Consider the following 27,834-nt stretch of genomic DNA (forward strand, 5'->3'; position numbering starts at 1 on the left):
TATGTTCATGTATCCTATCTTACCTTGTCCAAGCTGTGCCTTAGTGATGGCCTCCTTGGCTGTGCCAAAGCCCAGCTCTCTGCAGACCACGCTGGCTGCATTGATGTCCCACAGGTGGTCACACACGGTGCCCCACTTCCCTTCCTTCAGCACCTCAACGCGGCCCTCTCCCAGCCGGGGCCCCGCCTTCAGACGCACGACGGGCTGGGAGATAGGAAGCACAGATTAGGGGAGAATTTCTGAACTGATGTGGAAGTCCTTCACTTCTAGATGGGTGTAGCTACATTTACAGATTACACAGTTTAACTAATAGATTTAAACTACATTTCAGCTTGATAATGATGTTTGTTATATCTTTAGTCAACATTATTTTATGACAATGTATTAGTTTTTTTAATCCTACAGGTGCTAACAGCTGCACCAGAATGCATTTCTTATATGCTCATACTTGGTAAGATTTTCTTCCTTGGTTCTGTTCCTTTTGCTACACAAAAGAAAAAAGATTATTCTCAACATTTAACATTTAGTAAATTAACACAATATCTAATTTGTTTAACTTGTACACAAACAGGCATGTAAAAAGAGTTTTAGCTTTTCAGGAATTCTGTGCTGTGTTTCTTGGCTGGGGGCAGAGACATATAATAAATCACTTGAACCCCTGTAAACCACATACAGAATAAACAAAAATTTATAGGTGCTTGTAGGTGGATTTATTAAATTTTGGGCAGAGCCAGACTACTGTTTCCTTCTGCCTCCAGTCTTTATGCTGAGTTAAGATAATTGCCTGCTGGCTGTAGCTTCAATTATCTAGTTAGCTCACAGATTTGAATGTGGTGTCAATCTTCTCATCTAACTCTACATGAAACTCAGTGAGCATAGTTCTTAAAATATCAAGGGATTTCTTTAATCTTTCTTTAATCTTCACACATTTGTTTGTAATCTATATTTTTCAGCTTCCTTCTCCACGCTCACCGGCACAGCAGGTAGTGCAGGAGCTCTGCCATAGCGTGCGAACTGGTATCCAGGGACACAGCGGACCACAGCGTGCATGCCACCGCTGCATGGGACATCACTCCTGGGCATTGACAGCTGTGCCTGGCAGTGCGACAGAGAGACCTCCACACCCTGACACTGCACCTTCTCCACCCAGTAGGCCTTCTTACTGATCTGTGTCCTCAGCCTGGGTGGGGAAAGAGGAGGACGAGAAAGCAGAGAGAGATACATATGAGATTAGTGATTTGCCACATACACCATATTCAGACGGTGGACATTTTTGTCTGACGTCTCACTCAGGGTGGGAAGCTCAGTGTTGTATCGCTGTGTTGAAATTTGTAAAAGTTGCAAAAATGACAAATAATTATTATTTTATCACTTCTGGATTGATCAGCAACTGAAAAGACAATTGATATTGAAAATTGGAAGGAAATCAGGCCATATTTCAAGGAAAGACAACATATTTGAGAACCAATTAACTGCCTTTACGCAACAGCTAATGTTAGCATTTAACCACTTCTGAATTAGCGGCAGTATTTGATATGAAAGTTGTAAATTAATTCTGAAATAACAACACACACCTTGGACAAATTTATTTAACAGTCCGGAAATTAAACACACTGGTCGTAATCAAGCTTGCATTGTAGGATAATGTTAACTGTCTTCCTGTCTCTTCATCCAACCTGAAATGTTTTAGTTAAGTCAGTAACATTATGACAGTAGTGTTCATACAGATTACATCCAACACAAGTGTTATATAATCAGGGAAAATGTAAGACACTGTCTTTTAGCTGCTTAGCTTCCATACTTGGACAAGTGACAGCAAGACAGTTAACATCACACTGCAAGCTTGATGACATCCAGTGCACCTTAATTCCAGGCTTAAATAAATATGCGTTGATATTTCTGAATTAATTTATGCATTTCTTATTGTATAATTTCTATTGTATTTGATATTGTAACAATAAATTGCCTTTAAAATTGACAAACAACATATGAGTAATTCATGGCACAGTTCAAACAAGCCATTGATTACAGGCCTTATTTCCCACCCCATTCCCATCCTGAGTGTGACATCAACTTCAAAGAGCAGATGTTGATTTTACCTGGAGGATGGATCAGCTAACTTCGAATCCCACAGTTTCCTGAAAGAAAGAGAACATTTTTCTTTTAGAGGTACAACTGTGCATCCTTACATCCAGCAGACTAAACAACCGGCTGTCCTATACACTCCCACAGTCTGCTCCTGTGCTCCTCCCTCCTGCCAAATCTCCTCTCTCCCCCTCAATCATCCTTTCTTCCCTTCCTTGACATCCCTGCTCTGTCTATCGAACCTTAAATAAACAAATTGAAAGCTATGAAGGAGACACAGCACGCTGCAAAGGGCGTGTGTGTCTTTGGATAAACATAGACCTCATGTAAGAGACAGGGAATGAGAAAGAGAGAGAGCAAGTTTTACAATAATGGATCACATAATTCCCACTTTCTTCCTTTCTTTCCTCTCAAACCACCTCTTTCGTCTTTTTTTTTTAGATCCATTTCTACATTCATGGATATTTCTATTTCAGTGTTTGCCTATATGTCTACAGTGGATGTCTGGTTTGGGGCATCCATGTGGAAAAAAACCTAAAAATATGAATAAGCCACTATACATTAATCCCAAGAAGCCATATTGAGGTCTGCCAACTCCAACAAGGTTTTCTAAACTGTGTCTAGCTTCACGGATATTACCTTAAACTAAAGTCAAATCCTCAAGGGAAATAGTGTGGATACACAAATTGAGCCCCCCTACACCTGGACACACACACACACACACACACACACACACACACACACACACACACACACACACACACACACACACACACACACACACACACACACACCATGCTAAAACCTAAAAAAGTGAAGAGGAGCAGAAAAAAAAGGGAATTCAATAAAAAGAATGATTCACACACCAGGCAGAGTCTGGGAAGTGTCCCTCATACACACAGACAGACAAGAGCTGGCCACTTGCATCGACCAGTGTGACCACAGACAGGTGCAGCTTGACTGACGCCCTTCATGAATGTGCCTGAATTAAATGAGTCAGAACGCCAAGTATAGAGTGGAGGAGAGTTTACTGTACAGCCAGATGCGTGATGCAATTAAATATTTGGCAAATTAAAACAGGAGATGTTTCCTCTCCAGGAGAACCCCAGTATCCTGGTATTCCACAGGTTATTATGCTCAGTCCTAACATTAGATCAGAAATGACGCCAGAGGGACCTATTAGGAAACCCACAATAGAAACCCTGAGCCAGCATTGTACGGAACATGTGCAACACAAATAATTTAAAAGCAGGTCAGACAATGAAAAGCAAACTGTGCATATGTGATTTCTTTCGCAATAAATGGATATTTCCACCCTCGGATATGTTTACACTGTTACATATCATTATTTTGTGATGTTTACTGCAGGCCAAAAGTGGAGAAATGTAATTTAGACAACCAGTTTGGTCCAGACAACCGGTCTCCTCTGGTGGATAAATTTTCCTCTTCTACAATGAACACACTAAAAGCGGTGAAACCTGCAAAGAACCACTGAATTCCTGCCTCTCTCTGCATTATAGTCACCTTGGAAATGTCTCAAAATTCCTTCCAGACACGTTTTAAAATGTAAAAATACTCTTTATGATTAATAGTTTGTTTAACTTGGTTTCCCCACATAAAAAGTAAAAAAAAAGAAAAGAAAAGAAAAGGGTCTGGAGGCACATCTACTTGTTCTCCCTCATTAACTGTGTTTCCACCACAAGTAGCTGGAACTTTTAGTTACAGGAACTGCTATTCAATGAACTAAAAGGCTCCTTCAGCCTGTTGTTGTCTGCGTTTCCACCACGGCCTAAAGACCTGCAAAGATCAGGCAAATTTAGTCTGCTGACATGAAAAAGAGCATATAAATGCTCTGTACGGCCTGGATTTTGTCGTTGGTCCATCTGTTGTATGTTGTAACTCCATGTAATGTAGCACAATGAGGAAAAAATGAACTGCTGCTCCACCAAAGTTCCTGTACTTTTGCAAAGAACTACTCACTGAACAGGGACTTTTTGGGTGGTAAAATGATGTCCCCAGAACTTCATTTTGACTCTCGTTGCTGCGGTGGAAACACACTGATGGGCCTTTTCCACCAATGTGGAACCACTGCCACTCCAATTCAAGCACCTAATGTTGAACCATGCTCTGTGCATTTTTTAAATTAATTTATTTATTTTTTACCAAAAATGAACTGGTTCGGAACCTGGAGATTTGGTCCCATATCCTACAGGTCACCGTGTGTTGTGCTATAGCCTCTGTTGATTGTTGTCGAAGAACCAGAGCTTATTTGGTGGAAAAGGGCCCTGAGATTCTCCACAGATCCCTAGTCCATGGGGAAAGTTCCTGTGGTGGAAACGTGGGTGTTAAGAAATTCTAGAGTTGGCACCCATTCAGTCCAATGAGAATTACTTGCCAGGCACATACTCCAAAATGTTTTCTAGTTTCCTGGTTTACTTAGGCAGTATGCAGCCCACTAAATATGCACAGTAGTGTTTGTCCTGCTAACCCCGGCTGCTCGGCCCATAGACTTTACATTGTGATGACGTCAGGGACTTTTAAAATCACTTGTCTTGGCTCTAGGAAAGTTTTACAAACATATAAACTCCATAAATCAAATATTCATCATAAGAAGAGTCATAATTGAGCTTGTCTGCAGTTTGAAGCTTCCTGTCAATAGTTTTACAGACGTCTCTTTCATAATGGTGGCGTATGGGGAAAAAGCTTTTTTTGGCCTGCAAAGGAATACTGTGCTGCAATACCGCAAGCGGCCACTGGGAAAAAAATTGGAAGCGAGGCTGAGCGGCAATACCAAGTCTATGTTCTATTCTGTATCTATGGCCCACCCCTACTTCTTGCTGTAGGTTGATCGGTAAAAGAGCTTGCTTGCATTAGTCTTATTTTAGAGGAAAACAGAGGACTTTTTACTCAGACTTGAGTTACTTTCTAGTTACTATGTAGTTACTAAATTTTAGACGTGATGAAATACTGCAAGTAATATCTCCCTTTCAATTTATGTTCTTTCTCTTTTCTCTCTTTCTTTCATTCCTTCATCCCTTCTTCCTTTCTTTTCATCTGTCATTCCTTCTTTTCTCGTTTTCTTTCCCTACTTTTTTCCTTTTCTTTTCTCTCTCACTGTTTTCTTCATTCTTCTTTCCTTCGTTGCTCACTCCCTTTCTTCCTTTCTTCTGCTGCTCTCCCTTATTCTATGTCTAGCTAGAGATACCACCACTGAAAGAGAATAAGACACATAAAATGCTAAATCTAAACGAGAAAATGGATCTGGAAACACACCCTGTGTTTCAGAGTACATTACTCCTTATGTAGATGGGAAGCTGTAGATCTTATGGTTTCTTTGTGCAATGTAAATCAGTATGTGCAGCCTATCTCGTTTGTGCCGTTTAAAATGTTTCATAACTCGGTGGTAAATCAAAACGGGAGGCAGACTCTGAGGGGGTGTTAGTTCATGGTTTGGAGGAGGGGGGAGAGAGCGCTACCCGTATAATTGCCTGCTCTGCTTGGCAGTGTCTGCTGTGCGGTCGAGCAGTAGCATGTTGGTTCACACACACCAGACATGGAAATATGCACGTACATATCAACTTTCCCTGCCTTGCCTCTGTAAAAACAAAGCTCTTTAAAACCCCAGTGTTGCTACAAAGCGCTATGACTGCATGCTGGGAAACATGGAGGGAGTGATGTAAGGCTGAAGTCTCCGTGAACCGGGCAACTTTTATGAGCATCGCCTAACTTCACGGGAAGAGGAAAAGCATGTTCTTTTGGTTTTCGCTTTTCATTAGTCCTCCTGAGAGATAAAAGCACAGCGGATGTATCTCTGTCAGGCCAGAAAAACAGGCCGGACCTGAGTTCTGAGGCGCTCTCAGTCTTATCAGGAGATTTAAAGGAAAGGAAGGGAACCACAGCATCAAGCTTCAGGCACAACAAACAGGTTGTGACTGCAGCACTGCTGAATCCTTTTAACCAGAGGAGGACTTTTATTACTTCTCAGGATCTTCAGCTCGATGCCAGGTTTTTTATGCAACCCTGACCACACAATACCGTAAGCCACACTGAAGAGAGGAGCTGACTGTCAGGAAAACAGAGATAACCTGTTATTATACTGCACAAATGCAAAGCTGCCTGACTGGAACAAGTGGCTCACTCAGGAGACAGCAGGTTGCCACACCGACTCCACAACAGCCTCTAGACAATCCCATCAACCTCCGTGGAACGAAAACTCAAAGGGGTCATAATGATGTACTTTCCATGAAATGTGGGTTTTAGTATAATTGCCACAAAGGCATAACAAGTCTTAAAAGAAAGCCGTAACTGAGGAGGGGAGAAGGAGCAGGGGGTTAAAAAGAACTGAGCTGATGAGGGTGCTGTCAGCCTCAAAGAGAGTGTGGATGTGATGAAACCGAGGAGTTGGAAAATGGCTTTAGCACTTGCCTTTTGTAAGTGCAGCAAAGTGGGGGAGTATTTAAACATCTGTAAAAATGCGCTGAGCAACTTAACAGGCTGAAACAAAGCCAGTCACACCAAAAAAACAACCACATGGCCAGAGAGGGAAGTGCTGACACAGCAGAGGGTGTGCAGCAGGTTCAGTCGAGAGAATATTCTAGATTAGAGGAACTCTCAGACCATAATTATAGCTGTTCTAGTGGACACAACCCCAAAGAAGAGCAGGCATGGACCACTGCCAATGCAGTGGGTAGCACCAGTAGGATGTTATGTGACTGTTATCATGTGAGGATCAATATAAACAAGAGCCTACAGCCACGCTACGAGGGTCTGTGAGGCTGGGACGATACGCTTTTCTCCAAATTCAACACTATCACAATACTTGGGTGCTGATTCAATATGTATTGTGATTCTTAAGTATTGCTTTACTACAAGAACTGTGATTTGATATTATGATTTATTGCAGTTTTTGTTTGCTTTTTTGACAATAGACCAAGGGAGAAAGTTGAATCATGGCCCATATGACCTATCATTCATATTTACAAAAAAACAATTTATATCATGTCAGTCACTCCTTGAATTTTATTTCAGAAGCATCATTGCTACACTGCATAATAAAGTAGTAAATTAAATACTTTTTTGAAGTATTCCTGCTCATAAAGCTGGTGCTATAAGAAAATAAAAATTTAAATAATCAAAATGAAGTCCCTGGTAACTACACACTGCACAATGTGAGCGTTTAAATTAACATTCCTCACATATGAAATTGAACTTGAAAACTGTCCTGAACCTGGACTGCATATAAAAATGGTAAATAAAATGTTCAGTAGAATGAATAAAAATTCTATACTTTTTGAAGTAACGTGCTACATTTAGCTGTTGTGTGAAATACTCTTCTGACACACAATGTCTCTTCCAAGAAGTAGCTGTATTTTGAGTTTTGATTCTTTGAGGTTGCTCTAGCTGTGTTGAGAGTGGAAGCCAGAGTAATGGACTGAGTTAGCAATGTCAAATCAGCAGATATTAGTTTGTTTCAACAGATCATAAGAAATTCATGCCTTAAAATGAGCACATATGTTTGATGTTTGAGGAATGTGAAGTAAATCCGTTTGTTATGGTAATGTTAATGCAATTGTGACGCTAATTTCCATTAGCGCATGAACTGGAATTCCTATTATGTGTTAGCATCAAGCTAACGGACCAGGCGCTAGTTTAGATATACAAAAAATTGATGCAGGAATTTAAAAATCAACTCAGGAATTGTAAAAACAAGAATCGTCATATTTTGGCCCACCCTGTCCCACCCTTAATTGTTTGGTGACATGCTCACAATGACGATGCTAACATGGTTTTTAGTGGGTATATTGTTTACCATATTCACCATCAAGTTATTACAAATCATCCTGAGAAGAACATGAAAATTTTATGGCAATCCATTCAATAAATATATTATATATATTATATAAAATAATTCTTGAGATATTTCACTTGAAAACACAAATGACAAGCTCATGCTAGCAGTAAACAAAAATTCAGGGGATAACCAAAGTCCTTAGAAAACATTTTGAAAAGAAATACAAACATTATGAGTCTATCCATCCAGGAGATGTTGAACTATTCCACTGGATAAAGAGAAAACTTTTGACCTTTTGAAAAATCAATGAATCACTAAGTGACATTCGTCCTCTGGGGACCATGAATTCATGGCAACAATCTGGACCAACCTGCTGGACCAGCTGACCAACACTGCCATCCCCAGAGCCATGCTGCATAATGGCTATTGTTGCTAGTAAGATAAGATTGCTCACAATTTCTACCTTGGAAAAAATTTCAAAAGGAACAGCAACAACACCGTTTGCAGATGCTGAGCTTCCTGCATTTTTGTTATTTTTTTCAGCTTTATTGCTAAAATTAATACAAAATAAATAAAAATAAATAAAATCAAAATTTGCTACTGAGTTATTTCTTGGGTGTATACGTCAGTATGTATATAAATAACAGTATATATTGTTTTTGTTTAATTTTATTATATATTTTATCCTATTCTGTTCTGAATTTAATAGTCTGCATCTATGTTATATTTGTGTAGCATGATAGGACAAAAAAAAATTTCTTTGTGCAATCCTGCGTTGTGTAACGATAATAAGTTACCTTGCTAAGTATGAGCTTTGAAAGATGTGAACACATGTGGCACCAGATGCCCAAGATCCACCTCTGGATCTTGGGCATCATTGCTGGTTCTTTCTGTTTAAAAAAAAACTTTCTTCTCCCCTCAGCTGTTTACTGTCGGACAAAAATGGCTGCTCCCTTCATCTCCCACGTAGCTGGGTGGAGGTTGACAGAAAACAAACAACATTCTCTGGCCTGGTCCGGTCTTTACACAGGCTGCTGCTTTGATTCTTGGCAAACAAATACAGCGATTCTCCAGCCAACTCTGAGTCTTTTTTTTTCAGTGTTGTTGTCCACATTAGCATTAGATTTAGGATGTAAGTGACGGATGAGCCGTATTCTTGAGGACGTCTTTGACTTGAAAGGGCTCCCAGCTTGATTAAAGGGACCCAGTTAAGAAAAAGTGAGGACGAACTGAGTAAAAGTTTCTCAAATTACTACATCTGAACAACTCTGAGGAAGCCTTAAGAGATAAGACACTGTGAGAAAGAGTTATTCATTGCGAGGTTGTGGCGGCGGTGGTGAACAGGGCAGCTGAGGAGAGGCAGTCTGTATCGTGCTGCTGAGCCGAGCAGAGCAGGGCACAAGGGGTAATTATTGGCGACATGGAGAGGCAGATGGTGCAGGGCAGGCCAGCGGTCAGTACAGTCCTCCTGTTAGCCAAGCCATAAAAAGACTTCTGTGGGCAGACGCACGGACACACAGAGGGCTGTGCTCACGTGTGCACGAGCGTATGTGTGTGTTTATTTGTGTATGTTCGTGGGTCTTGTACATTCTTTACATAAGGTTTTGTAAGATGCTGTGCGATGAGGGTGGAAGGAGGGATGTATTAGTGTGCATGTGTGTGTGTGTGTGTAAGTGAGGTATTGGGGTTTTGATGGTATGTGTGTAAGAGCTTTGAAGGTTTGTGTAGGTGCTTCAGTGGGTATTTATGGCTAAACTTGGAAGGGTGAGCTGCATTTATACAGACAAAATAAGCACAACTTGACATTATTAGTTGAGCAAATGATTTGTGTATGAGGCACAATAAAAGTTATGAAAACGTGTAATAAACACAACACTGAAAGTCCTGTTCCTTTTCCTACCTAGCCTCTGTACTAGCTTTTATAGCTCAGTAGGTTTTCTTCACAGCCAAACTAAATGTACAAATATACAACTGATTATTAGTTCCATATTAATGGAAAAAATGAGGGGGAAGATTTCTTTAAATTTTGTATTTTGAGAATTAATTTGAAATCTCAAGAATTAAGCCAAACTTTCAGCACTAGTGCCAGACATAAGAAAATATAAATCAGGGTAGGATTGTTTTTGTTTTGCTTTTTTAGAATAAGGTCAAAATGTTAAGAATTAAATCAAAATATTGACAACAAAGTCAAAATGAAGTCAAAATGTAAAGAAAAAAGCTGGAAAACTCTATGGGAAGTATTAATTCTCAACATTTTGACTTTATTCTCAAAATACAAAATTTTAAAAAAGTCTCCCCCCTCCTCCCCTCATTTTTCCCACAATGCCTGGCACTAATGCTTAGCTGCAGCATCTCCTGTATAGCTGCACTAGCAAGTAAAACATTAACACATTGTAATTTTAACAAAGAAAACAAACAAACAAACAAAAAAAGATTGTTGTTAGGTTGGGTTGCTGGGTTTCTACAGCTCCCATACAACTGTTATTGTCCAACAAACAACTAGCTAACAAAAAAAAGTCATGATTTTCTCTTTATTAAAATGATGAAGTATTAAAGTTTTAGTGTCCAGTGCAGGTATAGATGCCCAGTTTGATGTAACCCAACAGATTTTTTGGGACACTTGTGGGCAGATAAAACTGACAAATCTTTATTTCTTCAGTTCAGTTATGGTGAACGCGTTCGCAAACATGCGTTCGCTTATTTGCACATTTCATTTGAAGTCATGTTATATTGTTTGGTCTCTGTCAATTCTTGAGTGAACTATCTGGCTCTTTAGCAGCTAAATGCTCCACTATGTTCACTAGCTAGATACTTTTTCTGTTTGCTGTTTGGTGCTAGTGAGTTAGCCTGAAGTGGGTATTTTTATTATTTTTTTTTAGAGCTTTTTCACTCAGAACAGCTGCCTGCTGTGTCCAAAAATAACTCAACAGAGCTGAGGGGAACTGCAGAGTCAGGTGATAACTATCTGCAATGGAAATAAAAAACAAAAAAAAAACCAAGAGGAGCTTCTCAGGAAGAAAATTAGGGAAATCTATTGAGAAGCAGATCTATATCTCAATAGATTTCCCTAATTTTCTTCCTGAGAAGCTCCTCTTGGGTCCAGGCTTTTTACTAGCGGGCTACAACATCTGTCATTGCTTAATTATAGAATGCTAGTGGTTAATCTGTTAAGAGATATACAATCTATGAATGTAGTTTGGTATTGCATATGATTTATTCCTGTTAAATGTTTGTTGACCATAATGAGATTGACACAGACATATAAAGAGACCAAATTTTACAACATACTATCACGGCAGTTTCTGAAAAAGTCACAAAATTTAATCTATAGATTAGTACACATGGACACAAATTTACATTTTTTTCTGTGACACTCAACACAACTTTCAAATTAATGTATTATCCACTGTTGTTTTCATTCCAAGGTCAAGTTAGCAACAATAAATATACAATGTAAGGTTAAATAAGGCTTGCTGAGAAATATTTCAGCTAACAGTTTCAGTTTGGTTAGATTTAGGCCCCAAAATTATTATACTATTAAACTACTACTGGTTTCACATGGGAAACAAAACCTGGTCTCCTGTGTGAAAATCATCCCAGCTGCTCTCATTCCCAACTCATCAGATATCGATGTTTTGTCACTGCCCTTTGGCAACTCATACAGACAAACAACACTGGACTTCCACCCAGGAGACCAGAGCTCGTATCCTGCGTGAAAACCCAAAATGTTACTAAAAGTTTTAAGGTGCATAATTCTGTGTGCACCATGTGATTTGCTACATGTGAGTTTCGTCTTGCAAATCGCTTCAGTTAACATACTTAGATAGATATCCAATGAATGGACTGACGAAATCTATTTGTGTCTGAATCTTTACATTTCATGACTATTTCACCCACTGCCATGATACTGGGCTTCAACTGAATATACTGGGTTGAATAGAAGCGAGTCCTCAGACTTTCAGACATGCTGCTGTGCACAGTTTTCGCTGGGGAATTCTTAATTATATGAGATTAGAAACCATGTAAAAGAGGTTTCATGTAAAGATACACACCATAATGATGATGATAATCTGTAGTCTGGATCTGACATTAATAACATACTCTCTGAGACTATTTTAAAGGTCTGCCTTAAAGCCCGCTCAGCCAGCGGGGCAGACAGGCCTGGTGGACAGTCAGACTAGACTAATGCCGCAGTGGATATGTCAAGCCAAGTGTGGTTGTACTAATGACAGCAGTTGTGGTTAACCTCTACTATGGGGGGGATGGAACAGCAATCCAGTCATGGGGCTGCCAAATCTGTGAAGGGATGTGTTGTCCACCGCACTTTTCCATCCCTTTCATAGCCCCACACACACACACACACACACACACACACACACACACACACACACACACACACACACACACACACACACACAGTCATGTTTCCATCACTTCAGAGGAAATCACATTGACTTACCCTAATTCTACCCCGAACAACTTCTTGCCTAACCCTAACCCTAAGTATCACCCCGTCTCCTGTCTCCTTTTGTCACTGCTGTGTCCACTCTCACATACTCACCTGTAGGCGTTCTGGTCAAACGCTTCTGCGGTCGGGAATCCTAACATGCCACAGACGACACGGCTGTTGCTGAGGTCCCAGCCATGGCTACACACATGACGCCACCTCCCGGCATGCTTCACTTCCAGCACACCTTCCGTCACCAGACCGCCATGGTTGCCAGACAGCACGGGCCGTAGACGAGCCTCCTCCAAGTGAACAGATCCCTGTCCACGAGAGAAGATGATTAGAACTGAGTATGGTGCTGCTCTATCCTGAATGAAGACTTTTGTTTACACTTGCCTGCCAGAGGATGGAGACGGATTTTTGTCACTTTTTTGAAGGCTTCAGCCTCAACCCACATCAACCAAGCATTCGTCATGCACACTAAAACAGGATTAACTAAATAAATAAACATGACTTTGTTTAACTATATATCTGCAGACAGCACGCAATCGGGAGAACAATAACATGACAAGATGACATGCTGCGTCTCTAATCATCACGCTCTCTAATCATCCACATTTCGTATTGTAAGCAGCAGGAAGGAAACTGGCAGAAAACAAGGTTTGTTTAATGTGTCGGGATATGTGTCATGGTGATTACAAAATGGTAAAGAAAGTGTAAACTCCTCAAGTTGAAAGGAAAGAAAGCCAAACACATGTGATAAATGTCTTGCAATTTCCTTTCATCTGAGTTTCTCGCACGTTTTCAGAGTCGGGGCTGTAGATCTTCTGGTGGTTGGGTCCTAAACTTTTAAAGTCCTGCTGCTGCAAAAGAGCTGGATCTGGAGAAGGTCTGGTTTTGGGTTTGTCTCTAATTATACATGTCCCCTGGCCTGTGGCTCCACAAATGACATTTATGTATGGGAGCCTGAAAATAAAGCAGGATTGGCTGACTTATTTGGTGTGTACTAGAGGTTGTGTGTGTCTGTCTGTCTGTCTGTCTGTTTTTTACCTGTGTGAATTGCGCATCAGTCTCCAGTCCCATGTCTGGATAAACCGGCTCTGGTTCAACATGGTTTCCACTAAGCTGCTGATTCCTGTCGCTCCTCCGCTCTGACTGAGGGGGGGGCTGGGGCTGCCTGTCCACCTGTCCCCCCGCATCTCGTCTCACTGCCTGTGGACTGTTCCTCGCTGCCTCCTGTCTCTGCCTGTAGGCCGCGCCGTTGGCCAGACGTGAAGGTAGCTGGTGCCCTTGTGGTAGAGCTGAGCTGGGCTGCGAACCGCCTCGATTCCGTCGCAGGATCTGGATCTCGTGGCCATTTTCCTGTGGCGAGATGCTGCTGCGACGGTTAGATGTTGGGTTGCGATGGAGGGCGATCTCATGGCCCCTTGCAGAAGAGGAGGCGATGTGGGCTGGGGCTGGAGGTGGAGCTGGAGGGGACACGGACTGTGGGGGGGTTCTCTGTCTCTGCTGGCTCGGCTGGTTCCTGGAGGATGGGGCCGACTCCTCCAAGGTGACAGGAGGGAAGCCGGTTCTCCTTTCTGGGCTGCAAATGACCCCCAGGTCCTCAGCGTGGGTGCAGTCATTGATTCCCCAACCATTGGAGCGACACTCTGCAATGGAGAGCTCTGTGCCCTTGCAGCGCACGTTGTCCAACCAGATCAAACCTAATGGCAAGAAAGAGCGGTAAGTCACTGAATCAAAAGAAACTAGAATTATCATCATGGATTTGTACGCCCCTGCCAAACCAGTCCGGTTGAAGTTTACATACACGGTTATTCAGACTCACTATAATACAGTATGTGTTCTGAAAAGTTTGAAGGAATTTTGCTCGCAGTCAATCACCTCAAGTTATCTTCAAAAATGAACCTTTGAAAAAAAGTATCGAATCATAGTAGTATCAGTACTGGTAACGTACTGATACCAGTAAAAAAAAAAAACATGCTGTCTTCACTTAGAGACTATTTAGTACAGAGGACTGAACCTTATGATGTAACAGTGAAGTTGACCTTTGACCTTTTGGATATAAAATCTCATCATTTGACCTACAAATTCTGAAGAGTCCAAGTGGACATTTGTTTCAAATTTGAAGAAATTATGTTAAGGTGGTGTTGAGATGCCGCATTCACAAGGATAGGACACGTGAGGTCACACTGACCTTTGACCACTAAAATCAAATCAGTTCATCCTTGACTCCACATGGATGTTTGTGCCAAAAAAAAAAAAAAGAAATTCCCTCACACTCACAAGAATGGGACGGACTGACAGATGGACGGACAGCCAGAACACATAATTCTTCAGTTATGGCTGTCACTGGCATGGAGGCATAATAAATTCTTTCTTTAATAGTTAGGTGTTAACTCTAAATGGACATACCTTGTCCCTCGCCAAACTTGGCACTGTGCGCCCAGGTAAAGCCGCGTGTGAAGCCTAGCTGTCGGCACACCACGTTGGCCAAGTTAAGATCCACCTCATCATCGCACACCGTGCCCCAGGCACCGTTGTAGAACACCTCCACACGTCCCTCATTTGCATTGCGCCGGCCCACGCCTGCTAGACGCACAAGCACCTCCTGGGCAGACCGTGGAGGGGGGTAGAGGAGAAGCAGGAGGAGGAGCGTGGACAGGGAGCTGAGGCACAGCATCCTAGAGAAAAAAACAGATGCAGGATGATGGGAATGAAATGGAAGCTGTGCAATGGTGGGAAAAGAGAAGCAAATCAGTACAGAGAACAGAGAAGATGCATGTAAAGCTGCAGGCCATAAATAGGCCCATATATGCACATGTTACCACAAAAATCCAAAAAATCACGCAAAGCCATGAAACTCACATTCCATACTCTGACAAAACATATAATTAGAAACTTCGCTCCTAACCCTAATGGGACATTCCACTGTAAAATGAAAGATTGATAGATGTTTTTTATCCTTTAAAATAATCAGTCATCTAAAGGACAGTCAGAGGCTTGAGGGACATTGTGAAAACGTAGCCCAGTCAGGCCAGAAGGAGTAATAACCCACAGCTAAAAGTAGCCTCTGCATCCAGCCAACGGAAACTTTGGCTTTCCGCAAACCCTCAAGCTTAGCTGCATGCATTTAGCCAACAGACACAAAAGCAAATAAACACCATCATAAAAATGTTCTCACACATAAATAAAGCAGCAGGTCTGCGCCTGTGAGAGACGTTTTGGTTAATGAGCAATGATTAATTCATCCTGGGACCACCACTGAAACCATCTCTTCTAACAGAGGGGGGAGACGGGAGAGATAAGGAGCGAGAGGAGAAGAGAGATCTGGAGGATGAAAGGGACACCTTCTAGTGAATTCATCCACTCAGGGGGGTCAGTCATATTCTGTTTTTCATATACCTTCGTGCACAAGCAAATATGTGTAAATCAAAGCAGAAGGGTGAATTAAGGTTGTTAAAGGAGAATTGAGTGGATGAGTTCAGGCTGCTGCAGGGATACAATCAATGGAGGAAAAATAGACTGTGACAAAAGGGAGAGAGGAAAAGAGAAAAAGTAGAACTCACCTATCTGTTGATCTCAGCCTAGAGTCACTGGGAGAAAGAAGGGAGCGAGCACTGGAGGGAAAGAAGGCAGTGAGTTTGGTCCTGCCGTCTCCCTATTCTCCTCTTTTCCCTCCCTCTTTCTTTTTCTGTCACTCCCTCAGATCTGCGACTTCATCCATCCCTCCCATTTTTCTTCTTTTAAGCAACTCTTTTTCTTTCTTCTTTCTTCTATTCATCGGGTCCCATCTGTCCCCTCCGTCACCAATAACAGAAAATGTGGAAAATGAAAAGTGACCACAGAAATCAGTAGAAACACAAAAGAAAGACAATCTAATCAGGAGAAACTAATTTTATTTTTCTGTCTAGTCAGATTACCACACTGTAAAAAGAAAAAACAAAAAAGTTGAGACTCAAAATTTCAAGGCAACTTATTGCAATAGAATTTTTTTTAATCTCAACTCAAACTTTTAAGTTTTGCTGACCTATCATTTTTAGTTAATTTAATTTACTTTTCTTTGTTATATAAATTTGAAATTTCAGGTCATAGAAAGTAAAAACAACATGTCAAAAACTGGTCACAGTGAGCTTTTGAGTACCTGACAATGAAATGGTTTTAATTGAAAATGTTAAAATATTAACCACTATTTACTTTCACTTCAATGTTCACTCAATATTTTTTGAGACAGAATTTTGGGGGGTTTCTAAAACTCAAAGATTTAAGTTTATCTAAAGAAGAAAAGCAAATGATGTCAATAAAGGATTAGTTGTTGGTAAAACTTTCTCAAAACTTGAGAGCTTGAGTTGGGATCAAGACTCAAAAATCTTTCACAGTAAGTTGCCTTGATTTTTTTTTTTTTTCAGAGAAAGGTTTATTAATTGATTGATGGTTTTGTAATGATTTGTGCATCCTAGCACAAACTTGTTAACACTTGTTTTATCCACACATGGTATGTCGCTATTCTGCGGCAGGTAGTTCAAATCAAACCAACCTCTTTCTCACAGGCTGGTCACGTGGTCAGGATACCACAAGACACGTGAGCTCAACTCATAAAACACCATGATTCCAGAAGGATCTCCCTATTTTTTTCTCTCCTTATTCCAAACACTTTGTCAACGCATATTTGTGTTGCTGTTTGTGTATCAAAGTCCTACCCAGTCCTCTGCCTCAGCTACAGTAATTGTAATACTTGATGTAAAAAAGGAAAATTCACTTTCCCACTTCTGATGTCTGAAAGACTGAGAGGGCGTGCATTTTGATCCCACACAATGGTAAAATCATATGCACAAATACACAAACTCATGCACACACACACACAGCGCTGGCTCCATCCCATGCCCACAGTTACTGGAGTCATGAAATAAATGCTATGTAAGAACGGAGCTGTCTGTCTGAACTTTTTCTCTTTGCATAAAGTTCAGTTTCATAACATCCTCAGTCGTGGCACCTCCTCACTTGAGGGAAGCTCTCTCTAAGAATAGAGACGGATGGTGGCTCCATGTCCAAATGAAGACGAGCCAAATATTCCTAAAGATGAGGCTCAAGTGCTTAAACACTATATAATCTGAACCTAAAACTGAATATGTTATAAAATATATATGTATATATTGTAATGTGATTTGTAAAAATTGTAGAAAATGCTGCTTCTTTTGATTGTGCATGGTTGAGTCTCCATTCACTGTAAAAAAACAAAAAAACAAAAAACAAACAATTCTTAACTTTAAAAAGTTAGTGTCTATGTTGCCTTAAAATTTTCTGTTGGCTGAATTTGAAAATACAAGTTAATCTTCCTAATTTTGTAATTATTCAAAACTAATAAACTTCTCTTGTCAAGTAAACTTTAATTCAGTTGTCCTTGAGAAAACATGTTCAATAAGCTCAAGATATCAAGTTGAACCAAAAAATCTTTAGTCACACTGATGAACATTACAAACAAATTTTATTTAACTTTTACATTTTCTGAGTTTGTTTATCGTAAAGTGTGTTAGAGACACACAGCAAGTGTTCATCACACTATAAAGCTATAAAAATAAAGGGTCTCAGGGGAGTTTTAAGAGTTGCATGCTGGGAAGTCTGCTGATATGCTGATCATGTTTTTTAGAAACTTTAATGAGTTGATTGATCTCTGTACATCTCTGTAGAGCTCTGACCTAAAGGAAACAGCTAATAGTAATAAATGATAGAAATTTCAAGTTTAATTAATGTGACCAAATAAAATTTTTTATGTTAACTCAATGAAAAAAATTAGTTGATCCTACTAAATTCCTGTATGATATTTTTTACAGCAGCAGAGAGAAAACATGAATGGATGGCTGGTTTTAAAACTTATATCAATATCTATGCCACAGATATTAAAATTAACGTAACATCTTGTTACATTTTAAATCTACATGTCAAATATTAGGGATTTTTTTTCTGCAGCTCACTGTGATCATATGTGACAGAAGACAGAGAGACTGAGGCTCAAGAGCTCACTCTAGTGGAGGAAATCAGTGTTCCCAACCCTTTTCCTTCAGGGACCCATTTTCTATATTCTATATTAGTCTGTATTTCTGTATTATAAACGATGCTTGACAATAACAGCACAGAACAACAGTTAGGTCCCAAATAATGAATACAATAACTGCAGGTCGTTTGTGTAAAACCTGCTATTTTTTGGGGGACAAATTCAGTGTTTTCTTTTCCCTAACACTACTGTTCTGTTAACTCTGGTAGTTTTAACTGTGTACTTTTCTGATGCAGGAGGGCTGTTAGCACAGTGAAGAGTCTGTGAGTATAACTTGTGTTCAGGTCTTCACTGTGCCCTTTTCCTGTGAGGGTTATTTTTTTTTTTTGTCTTATTAAACAGTAATCTAACCTTTGAAAATAACAATTTCATCTAGTTTTCTTCAAAAGAATGACATACAAGGTACACAGCTCGGCCAAAAAAAACAGTCACACACCCTAATCAAAGTTCATTAATTAATTGGACCTCCTTTAGCTTTGACTGCAGCACGCATTCATCATGACATCATTTTCATAAGCTTATGCAGCGTCACAACATTTAGTTTTGTCCAGAGTTTCATTAATTTTTCAACAAGATCTAGTATTGATGATGGAAGAGTCAGACCTCTGTGTAAAGTCTTCTCCAGCACATCTCAAAGATTCTCAGTGGGGTTCAGGTCTGGACTCTGTGGTGGACAATCCACATGTGAAAATGATGTCTCATGCTCCTTGAACCACTCTTTCACTATTTGAGCTCGATGAATCCTGGCGTTGTCATCTTGGAATATGTCCGTGTCATCAGGGAAGAAAAAAATCCACTGATGTAAAAACTGTTCATTCAGTTTATTCAGGCAGTGAACTGACCTCATAATGTTGCTGAACCTCGACCTGAGCAACTGAAGCAACCCCAGATCATAACACTGCCCTCACAGTAGGCACTAGGCATGATGGGTAAATCACTTCATCTGCCTCTCTTCTTACCCTGATGCCCCCATCACTCTGGAACAGGGTAAATCTGGACTCATCAGACCACATGACCTTTTTCCATCGCTGAGTCCAATCTTTATGCTCTCTAGTAAACTGAAGCCTTTTTTTCTGATTAGCGTCACTGATAAGTGTTTTTTTAAGGCTGCACAGCTGTTTAGTCCCAATCCCTCGAGTTCTCTTCACACTGTGTGTGGAAATGCTCTCACTTTCACTATTAAACATGACCGTGAGTTCTACTGTTGATTTTTTCTGATTTGATTTCAACAAACATTTAAGTGATCTCTGATCACAATCATTCAAGATTTTTTTCTGACCACATTTCTTCCTTGAAGATGATGTTTCACCACTATTTTAATAATGTGTTGGACGGTTCTTAACCCAATTTTAGTAGTTTATTAATCTGTTTTCTTTGTTTGATGCAGGCCAATATTTTGACCCTTCTGAAACAGGTGTGTATTTTTTACACACTGTAAAAGCAAGAAGGCCTCACAGCCCCCTGACACAACAGGTGTCACATTTAAAAAAAATGTTGCAAATGATTCAAACACAATCAATGCACAGTCTTAAAAATATGCTATGAATTCAGAGAACGTTTTGGGAACCCCATGTGATTTCTGGCTCTCCCCTAGGTTAAATATAATTATGATTCACTCCGGTAATTCGTTTGAATAAATTATTTATTTTCATTTTTCACTTTCATATGTTTTGATATTTGAGATCCTATTTTTTTCAGATTCAAATCTTATTTTTTACAGTTTCAATTTTTTTTTTTCAGTTTCATATCTTTATTTTTCAGTTTCAGACTTTTGGCCCGGATTTCGCGTGGGGGGCGTGGCATCAACCGAGAGGGTGTGGAATCATGACCGACAGCTTAACGAAAAGGATAGGGACCTTCCCCTATCACGTTACCTTCAGGGAACATAGGAACTAAAACAATTCAACGCAACACTTTTTGTAGGCTACACCAGGCGATTGGCAGTGAAAAAACTGATGTCAGTGACAAACTTCCATTTGCACGGCAAGCAGGGATATCGTGCACAGCTAAATCTGTTTTAATTTTCTCTGTAAGGCTAAAGCTGCTAATATGTCACTTTATATAAGTTTTATATTCTTTAATACGTGGTAAGTTCATCCAAATATCGCCTTTTTTGAAATTTACTCCGACATTTTCGGAGATGTGAGATGTGAAAGCTGTTTTAGACAGTACTGAGGACCAACTGCAGAAGCGGGGGGGATAAATTATGCCAGATTGTGCACTTCAACAGACACACTGTAAACGCAGCGCAGTGTCTGCTCACAATGATGACGTCAGGCTCTGCAGGCCCACCTGCTGGAGCAGCACACAGGTGAGAAATGTTCAAAATGACCGAGAAAGGTAAACCTGAAATGGCCAACACTGACACTGTTTCTGCCGTGTTAAAGTTAATCAACGCCAGATCAGATGAGCTGAAAACTTTGGTCCAGAATAATTCTGCTCAAATCACGGCTTTGAGGGAAGAAATGGAGTCTGTCTGCAAGCAAATGAGTGAAGTGAAGGGGAAAATATCCAAACTTGAGCTTTCTCTTGAGGAAGAAAAGAAACATGTAAAATACTGGAGACACGCATCACCGAGATGGAAAGATATTCGAGGAGGTGGAACCTTAAACTTCATGGTGTAACCGATGGGTGGAAGACAAAGATGTACGGAAAGAAGTGATCCGCATCTGTCAGGTGCTGCTGCGATAATTTGAAGTGAAAAGCTTTATTTTTATTTGTGAAACAATGCAAAACTGATTTATTTTTATTTATTTATTTTCAGAAGACACACACATTTTCCGATACAGTTGCTAACCTGTACCTGTTTAAAAAATGCAGTCAGTAACGTAATCCAAATATCCCAACACTGAAGTAATTTAACTGGATTACTGCAGTTTATTATCTTTAAATAGCCCATTTTACTGTCATAAGGATTGTATCATGTTTTTTTCATGTCCAGACACAGCATAGCATGACCCCTTCAAAGTATGGTTATCACATGGACGACTATACAATTAAACGTCCCCACCCACGCTAGTCGGCACCAGAAATACTAGTTCAGGGGTATTCAATTAAAATTCAAAGAGGTCCAGTTAGAGAAAATTTCCTAAAGCAAAGGTCCAGAACATCATAATGTCTAACTTTCTCGAGTGGGCCGAACCAGTAAAATTTTAAGTATAATCTATCGATTATTCTGCCGATTAATCGAGTAATCAGATAAGAAATATTGCGTTTTTTTCTATTACATTACTTTTGCTTTATTTAAAAACAATGGAAATATACAAAAGAGAAGATAAGACAGGTTTATTAAATGAACAACTATAAATTGCTAAAGTAAAAATACTCAGCAAAGTAACTTTACTTTTAATGTAGATTTACTTTTACTGTTTTCACTTTACTTTTTACTTTTTTTTCCAAGCACAAAGGTAAAAGTAAAGGTAGTAATATCTGCAGAAACCACAAACACAAGATGAAACTAACTCTTTTAACTGAAACAGTCACCAGAATGTTTTGTTCACATGTTAAAATCACAACATTTTCTTCTGGAGCAGGACAGACGCTCCCAGACCACCAGAGGACAGAGGACTGGTTTACTAACATGACACCTTTTTCTCCTTTTACGAGTTTGCAGGTCTGTATTTAGTCATCAAAAAATAACAACAAGAATACCATTAAAGTACAACAACAGCAATAAAAATGTTGATTTTTCAAAAAAGGAAACAATAACATGCACAATTTTTAAATTGTAATTAAGTAAAAACACTAATACCACAATGTAAAAATACCTAAATAAAGAATGTGAGTATTTTTTCCATCACAGCAGGTCAGTGATCAGTGTTTCAGTGACTCTCTGTGGTTCAGTGAATAGTGTTTTATTTATGGCGGCCCGCCACATTAAAAACTTTGGTAGGAGGACATGATTTTCTATTTTTGGAGCTGCGCACCTTTTTCGGTCGTGTCTAGAAGGTAACTCTTTATTTGCACAACTCTCGCGAGATTTGTCTTCGTTATTCCTACTAAAATATCAAACTTGCGCGATCTTTCGCGGGTCTAGGGTTCCCTTCTAGACACGACCCTCTGTCTCTCTGTCAAACTACAGACAGCAGACTGTCTGTAAACAGCACGATGTTTCACTCTGCAGTGTTTCACACAAACACTTTATTTGTGTGGACACCCAGGTTTGGTTTGACACCAATTTTGGCATTTTTATTTTTTTAATCAGTCCGAGAGGACGACGGTATCAGTGATTGATTGGTGATCAATCTGCCCTCCTCTCCTCCCTCACCTGTTCACTCTGCTGTGAGAAGGTCTGAAAGTTTCTCTCAGAGAAACACAGACTCTCCTGTTTTACGTTTAGGCCTCCTTATACAGTTGTTTCGTTTTATAAGAGCATCTGGTTGATGTCGATGTCATTAACCTTCACGTTAGTTTCTGTTGTAATAAACTCCGTCATTAACAACAGTCTCCTCCACACGCAGCTTCTCTGCAGTTGGTCTGTGCGTTTCCTGATCAGATAAACCAGCGCCGGAAAGACTAGAAAAGTTGCGCCAGTTTAAATAGAAGCGTCCCATCAATTTTAAAATCTATTAATAATTTATTGGTTATAGGTCCGGGTCCATATAGGAGGCGTGTGGGTCCGGACTCGGACCGTCCTGTACTAGTTGTTTAAAATATTTAAAAATGAAATATGTCAATATTTCATTCATGCATGATGCCAGGTATCTGTTGCCGCACGGCACTAGTCAGGGCTGCGGCTCTGTCAGACGGCAGCCCCTCTCACCCAGCGCGTGTGAACCGATCGCCATGGCAACACCGGATGTTTACATCAGCGAAGTCGGACAGATGAATGTAGACTGTGACAGAATAAGATGATATATATTCACTCGACTGGAGAAACGTGACCACATTAAGCACAGACACAGACATATACCTGCAGGCGGAGCTGCTGCTGCTACTACTAGCTGCTAACGTTAGCCACACTGTGTGTCAGCATCCAATCAACAGAGAAATTAGTCACCAGGAACATCCCTTTTGCACACCTCAAGTAAGCACGCCTGTGGTGTTGGTGTGCAGCAGTGAAATGGCTCCCCGCTGAAACACTTTCCCGCCGCTCACGTTCCGGACGTTGTTTGGGCTATTCACCGGTATGGCCATATATGAAACAAAAAAAAAGACCGGTTTTCGATACGAACCGGTATATCGCCCAGCCCTAATTTAACCTTTTTTAAAAATAAATAAATAATTACTCATAATAGTTATGTTATGTATCAGTTAAGTATATGCAGAGTAATTAATAGTCCATTAATAATAGATTAATTGTTGCAGCTCTGTGTTTTACATTTGTTATTGGGTTTATTAATCCGTCCAGCTGTTCCTTCCTTTGATATGTGCAATTTAATGATTGATTGATTGAAGACAAAAAATTGTGAAATTTCCACCCATTGCAGCATTTTTTCACTAGAGGCCATGATAATGAATTGACAGCTTTGTGTGCACTGTGCAGGGTAGTTAATCATTCTTTATTTTCAATTTTCAATCCTACTAATAATCCCCATTTTAACTAAATACATCTGTCCTTTTTTTTATCTGTAGCTGTAATGGAATACATTTGCCTTTTTTGTATCCAGATTACATGATGATAACATGATGTGAGTGTTTCTGGGACTTCCTATAGAGACAGTGAAGGCTGTTGAAAACTTTGTGTTTTAACTGCAGCTTTTTACCACTGCCCTTTGCTGCTGAAGCCTGTTTATGTTCACTTGACATGCGAGGTGGACTTTATCCCCAACAAGGTAACAACAGTTAATGGCAAAATAATTTTTCTGACCATATTGTGCAGGCTTAATGGCAGTGAGAGATTTGGGAAGAGCACAGAAAACAAATGAACCCTCCCCCCCAACAAGCAAAAATCTAATCTTATGCTGTCTATTTGTTGGATAATTTCCTAATAAAAATTCTATTATTTTTATTTTTGTAATATACCAACTATAAAAAATGAATGCTTATTACATTAAGTTTGTTGTGCGTAAAAAAAACAGTCTGTGGTATGGAATTTGGATTTACCCAGAAAAGCACAGGTGAAACTTTGAACATGTAACAATAGCTTCATTCTGTTAAAGTGTTAAAATCTCACCCGAGTCAGAAATGTGTGGACACGCCCTGCTCCAGCCTCTTTAATGTCTAGACACAGATTACCAAATTGGAATATGCTTCTTGGACTTAGCCAGCGTTCATATTTGGTGTCCATTTCTCAGTTTCTTTCTCTGGCCTGTTTTCAGTAAAGCTAATTTAGATCAGTGTGTGAGGAAGTACTATTTACATAAGAAATAGATCAGGCATAAGAAATTGCCCACCGTGTGACCATTTGCGGCCCCAGTAGGGGGCACTGTTGTCTGCACACTTTACAACACGTTCAGCTCTGTCAGACAGAAGAAAGCTGCGGTATGAACTAATTGACACAACTCTTAACAGAGTGACATAGTGTGTTGTTTAGAAATGGTTCAGAAGTGGTTACATAATAATTTAAATTCCAAAAATGAATTGAAAGTTCTTGCGAGTGTCCCCTGCATGTTCACCTCATGAACTAACCTGCTAAAATTGGTATGCTAGCATATTTTAGTTAGTTAATTAGTGGCTCTGGATCAGAGCTAATGGTAGCTAACAGACAGCCAACGTAATGTGTCAGTATTAACTGTTAGACCTGTTAGTTCTTGTTTTGTGTGAGGTTAAATACTACATCAGAAATCGTGAACATGCAACACAAGTAGTAAACTTGAACAGCCAACTTCACCCTGAGAAAACATCAACTTCATAAAGCATCACTAGTGATGTTACTAGTGATTGTTTTTTGACATACTTAACCATCTTAATACTTTGTTCAGTTTTAGTTTTAACTTTCTTTGGTACTTTACTTAAGTTAAGAGGTCTGCATGTTGCATATAAACTCCCAACACACCTTTCTTTCACTGCAGCCATTTTCATATGAAGTGTGTTTGTGAATTTTGGGAAATGTGTAATATATGGAAATGGAGTTCTTCATTGACCCCTATTTCAACCATAAAATGACAATGAGAGAAAACAGAGCACACAGACATGTTTTTTTTAATTTTTAAGTTCTTTATTATTAATATTAATTGTATACATTACCTGTAGTCCTTCCCAGAGAGCAAGCCAATTTATTATTGACCAACTCATCTCCTCATCATGATGATAAAAACTATGGATTCCAGTCCAATTAAGTGTCGTAATGCCAAATTAGAATGAAATAAACTGGAGATGAGCTCTGATTAGGTCTTACTGGTTCAGATTTATATACATGTGGCGACGGCAGCAAGGAAAAACTCCCCCTAGCGGGAAGAAACCTCGGGAGGAACTGGGCTCTCTGGGAGTGGCCAAGGGCTGGGTACCAAACTCGCGAATGATGTTTTGACTTTAACTGAACTAGCATACATCATCTTTTTGTTTTTTAACGTGGGGAAACCAGAGCACCTGGAGGAAACCCACAAAAGCCTAACAGTAATCTTTCTAAAGGCCTGTCCACACCAACAACAATAACTATAACAATTAGTCCCTCACTAGACGGTCTGAGTAGGGAGTAGGGAACTTCAAATGCACATGGTTCTCAGGCCATGGTTCCCCTGAGAACCATGTGGTGCTGATCCTATATTACATACAGACTGCGATAAGAATGGTCATTATATCTGTCAGGTTGTTGACACTTGTAGCACCAATTTAATAATTATTAACATTTACGGTTATAACACAGTCTCAGATAACAATACTCCGATTAATGATGTGGAAAAAAGAATTCTCTACTGGCTGGCCAGATTTCCAAATGCTTGTCTACTTATAAGAGGAGACTTTAATGTTACATTGGACAACACAACTGACAGATGGCTATCAAGACCCCCGACAAGAGCCAACACAAATTTAAAATTGCTAATGCACAGGTTTGATTTAATAGATGTCTGAGAGACAAATATCCATGTGACAGAATCTTTACTTGGTCCAACAGATCGAGGTCTAAACAATCTAGAATAGACTTTTAGTCATTATGAGATCAAAGTACTGACTACAGAACTGAACTAGCATACATCATCTTTTTGTTTTTTAACGTGGGGAAACCAGAGCACCTGGAGGAAACCCACAAAAGCCTAACAGTAATCTTTCTAAAGGCCTGTCCACACCAACAACAACAACTATAACAACAAGTCCCTCACTTGGAGTAATGACTCACTCCCTACTCAGAGTAGATGGTCTGAGTAGGGAGTAGGGAACTTCAAATGCACATGGTTCTCAGGCCATGGTTCTCAGGAGAACCATGGCCTGAGAACCATGTGGTGCAGATCCTCATCCCGGCCAGTCGGATGTGAACTGATATTTTTTGTTATTGTTCTTGGTGTGGACCAGTGTTTCTCAATCCTGGTCTTCAGGGACATCTTCCCAAAAAAGTCTTTTAAAAATCTTTTAGTGTATTATAGTTAAATAACTGTGATTAATGTATAGAAAATAAACGAGAGATTGAGAAACACTGTAATCCTGCCTAATCTCACACGTTGCTGATAAATAAATAGTGAGACCTCTTACTTTGTGTTGAAGAGCAGCTAGTCCAGTTCTGACAACTAACCACTACGTCATCTTGTGTATTTCTCTGTCTATTATAAGTCAGACAGGCTCTCTGCCTCGGCTCCAATTTCACCCAATAAATTCAAAGCAATAGAAGCGATTTGGTCAGCGCCATAAAAGTATCAAAGTTTGGTACCCAGTCCAGAGCCGCCCTCCTCCTAAGGGCTCGGTGAGTGTCTCCTCCTCCACGAGATGAAGCTGGTCAGGAACCTCCTCTTGTACCTCCACCTGAGAAAAGACAAAGACAAAAGAGAGTTAGTCACCTGGCTTTTCCTGCCTAATTTCACAAGTTACTGAAAAATAGTGACAGAGTGAGACCTCTTACTTTCTCTGTGCTAAAGAGCAGCTAGCCCACTTCTGACAACTAACCCCCACATCACCTTGTGTAGTTTTAGACCACTTTTTTCCAAAATTTAAAAAAGATGCTCTTTGATTGGTAAATTTTGATTAAAGGTAATGAGATAGACAATTAATAGCATCAAATTGATGGTATAGTATTTATTTAGGAAGAAATATGTAAAAACGTCTAACAATATGTTATAGGAAAGTGAAAATTCATTCATTTAATTACTGTGAAATTAATATACAGACATCTTTCCCAAAAATACAAGACTGGGGACAAGACCATCTTCAAAGTCTTTTAAAAATCTTTTAGTGTATTAGTTGAAGTTGAATAACTGTGATTAATGTAGAGAAAATAAACAAGAGATTGAGAAACACTTTAATCTCACAAGTTACTGATAAATAATTAGTGAGACCTCTTACTTAAGGACTTGGTGAGTGTCTCCTCCTCTACGAGATGAAGCTGGTCTTCTCTTCCTCTTGTACCTCCTCCACTCATTCCTCTTGTAC

At 39.8% G+C, this 27,834-nt stretch overlaps 1 protein-coding gene across 2 annotated transcripts in view; it reads right to left on the reverse strand.

The window, feature by feature from the left end:
- Positions 1-16,020, reverse strand: part of LOC146330495 (lysyl oxidase homolog 4-like) — a 29,979-nt gene extending 13,959 nt beyond the window's left edge. Inside the window, exons 1-7 of one of the 2 annotated variants that reach the window (XM_084716064.1) lie at positions 15,893-16,020; positions 14,739-15,007; positions 13,374-14,029; positions 12,438-12,643; positions 2,100-2,138; positions 973-1,180; positions 24-204 (exon numbers count right to left, since the gene is read on the reverse strand). In XM_084716064.1, coding sequence (XP_084572190.1) covers positions 24-204; positions 973-1,180; positions 2,100-2,138; positions 12,438-12,643; positions 13,374-14,029; positions 14,739-15,006 — 1,558 coding nt within the window. In that variant the 5' untranslated portion in view covers position 15,007; positions 15,893-16,020. Of the gene's footprint in view, positions 1-23; positions 205-972; positions 1,181-2,099; positions 2,139-12,437; positions 12,644-13,373; positions 14,030-14,738; positions 15,011-15,892 lie in introns of those variants that run through there. The other variant, XM_084716065.1, reaches the window with a different exon arrangement.
- Positions 16,021-27,834: the final 11,814 nt, after the last annotated feature.

This window comes from Lutjanus erythropterus, chromosome 3 (assembly GCF_056507025.1).
Source record: "Lutjanus erythropterus isolate fLutEry1 chromosome 3, fLutEry1.hap2, whole genome shotgun sequence".
NCBI classification, from domain to species: Eukaryota; Metazoa; Chordata; class Actinopteri; order Lutjaniformes; family Lutjanidae; genus Lutjanus; species Lutjanus erythropterus.